Source organism: Haliotis cracherodii, unplaced genomic scaffold, assembly GCF_022045235.1.
Source record: "Haliotis cracherodii isolate W230 unplaced genomic scaffold, xgHalCrac1.p SCAF_2, whole genome shotgun sequence".
In the NCBI taxonomy this organism is placed as follows: Eukaryota; Metazoa; Mollusca; class Gastropoda; order Lepetellida; family Haliotidae; genus Haliotis; species Haliotis cracherodii.
The window spans coordinates 29,244,045-29,255,834 of record NW_027266275.1 but is presented as its reverse complement, the minus strand read 5'-3'; the positions used below and the strand labels follow the sequence as shown (position 1 = coordinate 29,255,834).

The following is an 11,790-nucleotide window of genomic DNA, read 5'->3' as shown; positions in this document are numbered from 1 at the left end:
ACCTAAGAAATATTACATGGATATCCTCGTTTCATTTAAACAAAAAAAAATTCCGACAAATTAATTTACAACTTAACGTGTAAATTAACCCAACGTGGTTATGATAAATGTCACTCCCGTTTGACATGCTGCCAAAAAAAGCCCATGATAATGATGCAGTCTCTTTGAGACATATCCTATGTGTTAAAGGGATGTTATGCTCGAATGAACAATGTAATAGTATGGTGGTATATGCATCGGTTATGCCCCAATATAAGGCAATACAGTCAGCCCATAGGAGGAAGTTAGTCAAGCGTTGCAATAACTTTGACGGGACCCTTTTTATATACCAATAGACACGAGTACAATATGCCCTATACAGCAACAACACAGCACGGATATAGAGCAGAATGGACTAATTCTAATATATATTCACGATACAGGAGCAACTTGGCCTGTCTGTGGGTCTGTTCAAAATCGTCCCCCCCCCTCCGCGTACATGTTGGGGTGACCTGCTTTTCCTAAAGAAAACACCCTAGCGTGAAAGGGGGAACCGATATGCTGAGAGTGTGGGTGATGGCCAAAGCGAGAAGATGTAATTACTGGATGTACGGGCTTCGGTAAGTTCTTTTAAACTAAAAACCTTACTGACGACTATTGTACTAACTTGTACAACTATTTTGTTGTGTCTTGTTGACACTAATCTTTTCAAATGCTATTGATCAGTTTAACGGTTCGATTATTGATATATTGAAGGGGGTGACAGTTTGGGTGGCAGTCAGTCAGTGTTTCCGATCGTCCTACTTCATGCATATTTCTACTGGTGTTAGCATTAACTTCGTGCTGTCACTGTAGCGACGTTAAGCGTATGTAACAAACTTTAATTAGGAGTTAACTTTTGCCTTTGTGTTAAACGACTGGCAGCAAGTCTTGTTTGGGCGTGCCGTAACATGCTCTGATAGCTCCTGCTATGCACTGTCGAACGAGTTTTATGTATGGTCGTTGCCGCCATGTTTAGTGTGGTTAAGTATTTAACTCCACACGTTATAAACATAGGGCATTCTTGGGAGATTCACTTACATAACGGGAATTATACCAACTGCCCCGGACATGAGCGGTCAAAGTCGAACATGTTGTCCTTGGTTGATAAGATTTAATTTGACCCATGAATCAACACAACCAGTTGACTGTGAACTGTGTGTTGGTTTTAAAGGTCGATATGATCAAATGTTTTCAACAGATTGTAGAAATGTGTTCAACTGTTTATAGCTATAATGGAAGTTTGTTTGGAAAAGTGAGTGAGTGAGTGGTGGGTGAGTGGGAGAGTGAGTGGGAGAGTGAGTGAGTGAGTGCGTGTGTGAGTGAGGGAGAGAGAGAGAGTGTATGTGAGTGAGAGAGTGAGTGAGTGAGTACTGATGGGTTTCACCAAAGTGGTAAACGTTAAGGAAATATATAAACTGTGGCTTTCAACCAATATTAAACTAACACGCCATGATAAAACTGAAAAAATGTTCAAATCAGCGTTAAACCCCAGCCAATCACTCACGTTTGTTTCTCAATAATAGCATGTAAGTTTCCAGACCAATGTGTCATAAGGTTGGAGTGAGTGAATTGAGGTCAATCGGGTAAACATATTGGCGTCTGCATTAGCCACATATACTTCAATTTCTATGTGGGCGGTGGGGTAGCCTAGTGGCTAACGCGTTCGTTCGTCACGCCGAAGACACGGGTTCGAGTACCAACATGGATACAATATGTGAAGCCTATTTCTTGTGTCCCCCGCCGTGAGAGTGCTGGAATATTGCTAAATGCGGCGTAAAACCATACTCATTCACTGTATTTCCATCTTATTTAAATTAAAGTAAAATATTGACTTTAGATCTTTCTCCGTGTGTCATAGGCGTGTCATATATAAGAGTCATTGTGATATAACAATGGAACCTGAACACTCCAACACGTTTAACACGTACTGTACAGAGTACGACAGTCAGACAGACGGCCAAAAAGACATCTTAATGCCTTGTATTAGTTTTTAATGAATCTTTTATGCACATCGATTGCGATCCATGCATCCACGTATCTTATTTTCATGCACCCTGACATATCATTTTCACTATAAAAGCAGACTGTTTTTTATAACATAATTGACTTAGCTACCTGTATGATGATCTGTCGAAACTGTCCTTACTGATGTCAGCTTAGACTCAAGTCGCCGGTAAACTCAAACGATGTAAACTGGAATAACTGTAAACTGGTTCCCCTCAAGGTAAACAAAAACTTGTACAGCGCCCACACAATGCCAAAACACTCTCTGTCTGTAGCGGAATAGTTCTCTTCAGCTCCTGTCAGTGCTCTTGACGCATACTCTATCACTATTTTGCTTTGTGGGTGGCATGGCGTGCGACTAAATGGCCCAGAATCACAATTAAACACATTGCATTGTTTCAATATCCGAATTGAAAAACAGGGTCAAACAGGAAAAAGTATACTGTGTGTCATCATAACACCAGGTCACGTGGTGACATATGAACTATGCCTTATGAGTGAGTGGTTTTACGCCGCTTTTCGCAATATCCCGGCAATATCACGTCGGGGGACACCAGAAAGGTTCTTCACACATTTTACCCATTTTGGGAATCGAACCCGGGCCTTCGGTGTGACAAGCTAACGCTTTAACTACTAGGCTGCCCCACCGCCCAAACTATGTTTTAGGCCTAGATGTGAAGCCTTGCCTTGTACATAAAGCTGGTAAAGCGTTTTTATTATATAATCGGTAAGTCGGCAGGATATAGCCAACGGATAAAAAAAGATATCTGTTGGGGTCACGTGCAAATATCAAAGGTCACGTAGGGACTACTTTCGGTGTTTACAAACAAACATGGCCCTTGTCAATCGGCGATAGGGAATCTGGATAAACTACTCGGATAATTGCTGCCATTATCAAAAGAATAGTCTGATATACTGAACCTCAGTGTCTAACTGTAACGCAGCTAAGGCATTTAAGTTTTGGCATCTTTGTAGATATAAATTGCGAAACAAATTAACGAGGACACTAAGTCTAGCCTAGCGCCAGTAGCAGTTTCCATATCTTTGCTTGTAGACCTCTGCGGCTTGGAACCTTTACCCAAATTAAAAAAGTTGGATTTGGCCGAAATATGTACGAATTGTTACCTTCTGTACGTGTGTACATCTGACTGCACTTCGTAACGTTTTGACCGGACAGGCAGACTCTAAACAAACGTGATGTTTCATAGACTAGGGTGGGAGTAGCTTCCCTTTGATAAAGGGCAGTTACTCTATCGGACAGATCGATGGATTGCCGCGAAAGGTAAGTAGAAACAAATGTGTAGGCAATTGTTGTTTTGCCTGTATATAGTTACTCTACTGTATAAGAAACAGGTTTCAGATGGAACTATCTTGACTGTTGACTTACCTTCTGACGTAATATACATTAATGCGCACATTCCAGGAAACTTTGCAACGTTTAGATAATGTTTGTGGGAGATGGGAAGAGAGTTTTCGAGCGCAGAATTGAAGAATGGCATTATATGATAAAGAGGTTATCACGCTTGTGTGTTTGGAGATGGTAAATATCCTGTATTGGGAATAAACACTATGCTGACCATGACTCGCTAAATACAATATTTAGTCCTAATACAAGATAGTTACCTTCCCCAAACACACTCGCGTGATAACCTCCAAGTATCACGTGACATATTTCCCATATTGTCTATTAAGCTGTAAACAAGAGTCAAATAAACAATCGTTGTGTTTTTCAACAAATATCAAGCAATATCAAAGTAAAACTCTCGGGAACGAGTGATGGTTGTACAGGGGCCCTCGTCGGCTAGCCTATAATAGCAGGGTTAGAAACTAACAGTTTTTGTCCACTAGTCCTTACAATGATAACATATAGCGGAACCCTTAAAGTGGGCCAATTTCTACTAGTCCTTAGGATACTTTTACTATTGGGCAGTTTGGTAAGGACTACAGGACTAGTGCCAATTTCTAACGCTGCAGTATATATCAGTTGATGCATTATCTTGTCAGGCTAAGATTCGGTTTGATTATCTATACTGTATATATGACTACGGCGCGAACCTGTAACCTGGAGCTAATATAGATAGCCATTCGATGTATGGCAGGAATGTTTCCTAATGTATCCATATCCACGCAATGACCCCAAAACAAACGCTGCAGAAGAAACAGTTTTAACACAGGAGTATAGAATTTCCGTTCAGTGTGGCCAAAACAACACAATGTTTAATATGTTCAACCCTCAAGCGAAAATATCTGTGTGGTGATTAAAGTTAAATGTGTGTGTACATTTTTGAGTGTTAGTTCATGATCATTAATGAACCAGGTTTGATTGTTTTGGCGTTTGCCATTTACGTATGGTGCATTCAAGGAGATTACATGTGGTAATTACACTCGTGTGACAATTAGAAACTTCCGCAATCCGCCTGTTTATGATTTTACGTGTTGGGAGTTATCGTCCCCTCCTTAACATTCAACATTTGTTTCCCATCCTTTTTTCATTGTGTCTGGGGGCGGTGGGGTTGCCTAGTGGTTAAAGTGTTTGCTCGTCGATTCCGGTTCGATTCCCTACATGGGTAAAATGTGTGAATCCCATTTCTGGTGTGCCTCGCCGTGATATAGCTGGAATATATACTCAACCATTGTGTCGGAGCAAGTTGCACACTAATCATATGTTGTTGCTTGGTTGGTTGGTTTGTTGTTTAACGCCGCACTCAGCAATATTACAGCTATATGACGGCGGTCTGTAAATAATCGAGTCTGGACCAGAACATCCAGTGATTGATATCATGAGCATCGACCCACGCGAGAAATAATCGAGTCTGGACCAGACAATCCAGTGATTGATATCATGAGCATCGATCCACGCGAGCCTGACCACCCGATCCCGTTAGTCGCCTTTTACGACAAGCATGGGTTGCTGAAGAGCTATTCTACCCCGGAATCTTCACGGGTCTAAGCATATGTAACCGAGGGGCCCCATCAGTGTCAGGGACACAGGCGATAACAAACTCCATCTTCACTGGGCATTTGGGGAGTTTCCTAATGTCGAACCCAACACAGAAGCTTTACAATGTACACCTTTAAAATCGGGATCAGCTTAGAAATACAAACTTTGTCATAGATTTAAAAGAAATTCTCTTTTCTTACTACGTTTTATAATGTATATTCCAACAGTATGCCCTATTACTATTGGACCATACAGAAACAGGTTGGTGATAAGAGATCCTCAAGAGTCGATATTTCTTTTAGTCCTCTAACTCTTTTGAATAATAGTTTGTTGTAATAATTTAATTTGTTCATCAATACACGTAGATATGTTAGAAATCGTAATCCGTTTTTAACTGTATCTCATTATACATATAGAATGATTAAGCATTACAATTTCGTATTAGATCAATTTACCCTTGAACATACACCGTCACTAGACTAAGGGCAAGTTGGGTCTTATTACAGAGTTGGTCTAATTTACCGTCCATAATCACTGCTCACGCTATCAAAATGTTCAATTTCAATCTGTCACACCAAGCGTGAATACACTGTGTCGATACAGACACAGACACACCCAGCCGGTATATATGTGTTTGTAAATATGACACATTCTCGTTCATTGTGGATATACCACGCCAAAAGACACAAACAGTTTTCGACAGATGAATTGGATCCTTGATGTGTAACAAGAACGAATCTTGTTGATCTGCCCGCAATCCTGACGTGCGTCGTCGTTTTATGGTTCATTCTATTACTTGTGTGATTGAAGGCGAGATCCAGGGATCCGCCCACCATGTATTAGATAGTGTCCCCCGCTTCGCATGAACCAATACCCCCCACTTCCCTACGTTGTCGCAAGTCGAGAAATACTGGCGTGAAAGGGAACACATTTCCTACATACAAAACATGTACAAAGATATTATATCTGTGCTATGGTACAAAACGATGACTCAGATTTCTGCTCATGTCTGTCTGGGGTTAGGCAAGGTGAGAATGTGTCCTCAACTTCTCTTTTCAATATTTCTGAATGACTTGATTTCATCTTGGACAAAAAAAAACTGTGGTGGAAAACAACTTAATTCTTTCACTGATAACCTGATACTGTATCGACTTCTAGTTATCTTGTACGCGGTTGATACCGTTCGTCTACGGAATCGGGTGGTCATGCTCGCTGACTTGGTTGATGCATGTCATCATATCCCAATTGTATGGATCATGATGTCAGTCACTGGATTGTCTTGTCTAAAACCGCCGTCATATAGCTGCAATATTGCTAAGTGCGACGTTAAACAAACGAAACAAAGATCTTCCAGCACAGTTTCCTGTTTGTCCCACGTGGACACAGAATCATAATCATTTCCATGCAACCTATGCCTGGTACTCGAGGAATATTATTGTCTTGTTAAATTGAGTTCAGATATCACTATTCATAATATGTTTAACATATACTGATTGGTTGCCAATTGAAGTATCGCCAGGGGCGGGGTCTTGTGCCAGAAACCAATGGTCATGGGTTTGTATCCCAGATTCGCCCTGATTATGTTTCTAGGTTTGTCTGCACCATAGCCGTCCCAGGGGCCTTTCAATAAAGTGATACACGTCTAAGACCTGAAACACTTCGAGCATTTCACCAAGACCACGCTGTGATATATCTGAAATGTTGTTCACAGCGGCCTTAAACCAAACTAACTCACTCACACATTAACTTATCTCCATCTATTGCAGGTTTGTGAAGACCGCACTACTGATAACAGTAGCATCGCTGTCACTGTTGGTTGTGTCCCGCTATCTGTGGTTCTACCCACAACTTCCGCCAATAACGCCAGCAAAAGTCTTGCACTCGGGGTTCAAGGACAGAAGTTATGCCCCCAAACCAATCCAAACTCCACAGCTTCACAACACTCCACAGTTCCTCAAGATATGGGCCAAAGAGAAAAGGAAGAATGACACGGAGGTTGGAATTAAAGAGAACATACGTATTCAGCATGACCGCCTAAGCGTACAGAAGAACAGCCCTAAATTACGAAAACTAGAACAAAATCCTTCACTTTACCTCGAGAAAAAGGACAGCGAACCCAAATTAATAGTATGGCATATGATCCCTAGCTACCGTAAGCACAGGCCTCCGAGGGTGATATCATGTGGTGGATATCAGTGTATCACAAGCAGCAATAAAACCAGACTCGCAGAAGCAGACGCAATCCTTGTGGATGCATTCCTTCTATCCAGGAACAGAGTCAAGGAAAAACCAGTCAGAACTAGCCAGAACCAGGTGTGGATCTTCTTCGCGAAAGAACCATGGGCGAACTACGCGTCCCGATTTCCCGGCGGCGACTGGGACACCGTCTTCAACTGGACATTGACCTACCAGCGCAACTCGGACTTCGTTGCCTCGTATGGAGACCTGGCTTTGAAGAAACCGAAGGACGTGGTCGCGTATAACTGGGATGACGTCATGAAGAGGAAGACCCACTCTGTGTTGTGGTTCGTGAGTAACTGTCACTCGGGGAGTCGGCGGGAGTACTACGTGGAGGAACTCCAGAAGTACATTCATGTGGATATCGTGGGAAGGTGTGGCAAGCCTATATGTATGGAAGACGATGGAGGAAACCAACTCAGTCGATGTTATGACCGGTATAGGTTTTACCTATCCTTCGAAAGTTTGTTTTGCCAAGACTATGTGACAGAGAAATTATTTAAGACGTTTTCATACAATATTGTGCCTATTGTGAGAGGCAAAGCGAACTATGCCGAAATTTACCCCAAAAACTTGTTTCTCAACACAGCCGACTTCCGGTCGCCACGTGACCTGGCTAAGCATCTAAAATACCTGGAACAGAACCCAGCAATATACCTGGGGTACCTGAAGCGGCGCGCGCAGTACAGGGTGTGGGGGAGGGGTTTGGGGGAGTGCACTATCTGCGCCAGGTTGCATCAGTTGGACCGATACCGGAAGTCGTATCCAAGTATAACAAACTGGTTTGATACCTGCGAGACTCCACAAAAACCCTATCTACATTAAATTATAAACTATATATGTCTCTAGAGACGGAACTTTTGAAAAACAGGTATGGGCTAGGGGGAGTGTGTGTGTGTATGTGTGTGTGTGTGCGTGTGTGCGTGCGTGCGTGCGTGCGTGCGTGCGTGCGTGCGTGCGTGCGATCGTGCGTGCGTGCGTGTGTGTGTGGAGGGAGTAGGGCACAGTCCAAGTTTAGATTTGATCATAACAAGAGTACATGATAGAGGGACTGACGCAGGTTGTGTCATGAGGTGTCTGACAAATGGAGCTTGCGGTTGGGGGCAGAGAATCGTCAGGGGGGTGAGTTGAGGGTGATTGGGTGTCTGCGTCGGATGCACACCTTTAAGTCACGTAGTAAGCCAGGCCTAAAGGATGGTGGAAGCACAGACACAGACTCTGTACGACGTTTTTTCAATTAGACCGACAGAGGACCCTCTCCTCAACAGTGTTCACGCATGGGGATAGGGGATTGGGGTGGTCAGTGTAGAAAGTCAGTAGACACCAGACCATAGACACTACTCACAAGACAATAGACACTAGACTCTAGAGACCAGCTGGAAAGATGCAGGATCATCTGTCATGGTAAAACAAACTGAAGTGAAAGTAGATGTTAATGTTTCTAGATTTGCAATAAAACCTGTCTTTCAGTAACATGTTTGTGTTTGATCAAAGTCGTCAGCAATAATAATAACAACAATAGTCGCAAGAGCATGACAGTCTCACACGGTAAATGGATCAGTGAGCATTGCATTCGGAGCTCCATGACATGTATACAACACAAGCTGTCCGTTTTGTTGAGAAGCGAGAACGTTTGAATTCACATTTCCATCGCATCCTACCTGGTACCCATTTGCTGCGGGGAGAACAGAGGCTTAATTCCACTTTTTTACGATCTGGGGGTTATGCATGAAGGTTCTTACCAAAAGGGCCTGTGCCAAATTTAAAAAGAAACAAAACTGAAAAATTTATTTGCTTTTCCTGAACACAGTACTGCATATGCTTGAGTCGCTGTGTGGAACGAGGTTATTTCTCGGAGGCCGGAGGCAATCTAATAAATGGATGATTTCACTTAGGCAAATTACATTGAAACGATTTACATAATTACACAAATCAACTGGGCTATTTATTTGACAGTTTGCTTGAAATGGGCCGCTTTAATCTTAGATTAAACAAAATCATTTTAACAACGATAAAACATGGACAGCTGCAAAGATTCATTTAATGTTTAAAGTCACTGCATATAATAGTTCTCTGTAAACGAAATAAGATTGTAACGGTGTGTCACTCATTGTTCCACAAGAGTGACTACTTATTAATACTTTAAAGACGCGATGCCCAAAAACAAAGCCTCGTTATAATCTCTCAATGTGCAAGTAATGAATTTAAACTTGGAATAAGAATGCGTAATGAGATGGTTAGTTGTTGTTTTACGCCGCACTCGGCAATATTCCAGCTATATGATGGCATTTTGCACATAATCGAGTCTGGACCAGACGATCAAGTGATTGATATTACAAGCAACGATGACATGTAGTCAACCAAGTCAAATGCCTGGTACGGACCTTCTTTAATCCGAACTCCCCATGCTAGGGGGACCAAAGTGATGCTGAGTGCAAAATGTTATATCCTATAGTAGACTTTAAATTTTCAAACTTTTAAACAAAAATCTTTTTATTTTAAACTGGGACACTCGAAAAGACTAACCATCTGATATAATGCCATATCATCATACATATTTTTATCCCTTGATTACATATAGCCACATTCTTTGCTATCATTTCCCCATCACAGTAATTCCGATAATGAACTAAATAATGAAAGATGAATAATATTTATATAAATCATAACAAAATAACCTCGTTATCATCAAATAGATCTTGGTCATATCATTCAGTACCATAATAAGCTAATCATGACATAAAACGCGTAACAACTTCGATGCTTATATCAAAGTAAATGGTTCCATAGCTTTAAAATTTCTCTGTATCCCATCTGAGTCTATAAAGTCAAGATGAAGATTCCATAGTATCCATTCTTCCATGAGGGGTAACGGTCTCTGCATCACAGTTGTTTTCAACAATGATATATTTATCACTACAGCGTGCACATCCTGGAATATTTTTCAGTTTTATTGACTTATTAGCTCAAAAGGTTTAACACATAAATCTGTGCCAAATGTCAAACTTAATAAAGAGGCAGTCGGGTAGCCAAGTGGTTAAAGCGTCAGCTCGTCACGCCGAAAGACCCGGGTTCGATTCCCTACTTGGGTAAATTTTGTGAAGCCCATTTCTAGAATCCCATGTTGTGTTATTACGGGGATATTGCTAACGGCGGCGTACAGGAACACTCACTCACCCACTCACTCACTCGATCACTCACTCATACCGGACGACGTGTCGTGACATGCTGGCAGAATGTTGTTTTGCGCCGCAGCGACCAACATTGCAACTGTACTATAGTGACTGTAAATCGGGTCTGCTCAAGGCGAATTGGTCGTGAGCAGAAAAAGAAACTAAACACACAGTCAACCATGTCTCCCGTGCTCGTCGGTTTCACCAAAGTGGTAAACGTCTGAGACCTGCATCGCTTCGGGCTTTCCTCCCACATTAAGCTGACACACCGTGATATAACTGGAATACTATTCAAAGAGGCGTTAAACCCAACACACTCACTTATTCTTGTGTAATGGTATCAGTATGTTGCAATATCAGAGTATTGTAGAACCATTTCCAGAGAGTTTACTCAGACATATCTGATATTGTACTAGATACAATACAAGATCTCATTTTAGTCTCATGACAAGCTGGGTGAGTTGGGCTCTAATCTACCATGAATATAAAGCACAGAAGTAAAATGAGTGAAAATCGAACTAATCCGAAGTCAGTGGACGTTTCACCACAAGTTAGTGTTATCTTTACCTAAACTGCCACGCAAACCAAAACAAACACTTAAAAATTGGAATTGACCAAAACAGAACTATCAAAACGTTACTGGGCTGAAAACAGTCGCCGAAACCCTTCAAAACTATAGAGTCAAAACACATGTATGATACCCGTATCAAATACATCCTCCTCGAATAACAATGTCTGTTTGTTTCTTTTTCAGCCACCATCAAACATGGGTGTAAACGTTCTTTTGCTCGTTAATTTACATCATTGCCTAGGTCAAAAACTTACTCATGTTCATATTTTAATAAAAAAATAAAATCCTATAAACATTTTTTAACACGTTTTAGTCTTACCGTTTGTTGTAATAAATTAAATGTTGAATGGAAAAAATGATTAAATCCTCATTGTATAAACACGATTTACAGAACTTTTGCACATCTCACAAAATATGTCGACCTTTATCTCGTCTCATCCTTCAAAATAAGCGATTGTACTCCATATTACGGCGAAATAGCAATTTAAAAAGCGATTTTACTCTTTATTAAGGCAAAATAGCATCTAAAAAAGCGAGTTCGCACCATATTAATGCGAAACAAGAAAGCAGCGTTATCACTATTCCCCGCCATGAGGCACATTAGAAGTTTGTTCATATGATAGGGAACATAAACTATACAAAAGAGCCACATAAGCCTGAAGAAGAGATATATAGCGTGACATTAATACACACAAAAGGCCCTTTCTCTGGATAAAATAATTCAGTCTTGAAAAATATCTCTTAGATAAGCTAACTTCAGTTGTTTCTGAGGAAACTTGCCCAATTCCACAAATAACATGGGTCGAAGGCCGTAACGCTGTAAACAATTAATTGACGGGACG

At 41.2% G+C, this 11,790-nt stretch overlaps 1 protein-coding gene across 1 annotated transcript; it reads left to right on the top strand.

Moving 5' to 3' along the window:
• Positions 1-341: 341 nt before the first annotated feature.
• On the top strand, positions 342-8,657 carry LOC139468959 (3-galactosyl-N-acetylglucosaminide 4-alpha-L-fucosyltransferase FUT3-like). Its single transcript, XM_071251102.1, has 2 exons — positions 342-599; positions 6,733-8,657. The coding sequence occupies exons 1-2, from the start codon at positions 538-540 to the stop codon at positions 8,027-8,029; spliced, it is 1,359 nt and encodes a 452-aa protein (XP_071107203.1). The 5' UTR covers positions 342-537; the 3' UTR covers positions 8,030-8,657.
• The last annotated feature ends 3,133 nt before the right edge of the window (positions 8,658-11,790 follow it).

What these genes read in the sequence shown, in the direction of transcription:
- LOC139468959 (XM_071251102.1), top strand. Translation starts at nt 538, where the DNA reads ATGCTGAGAGTGTGGGTGATGGCCAAAGCGAGAAGATGTAATTACTGG. An exon ending in TACTGGATGTACGGGCTTCG is followed by an intron (nt 600 to 6,732) that starts GTAAGTTCTTTT and finishes CATCTATTGCAG; the next exon opens with GTTTGTGAAGACCGCACTAC.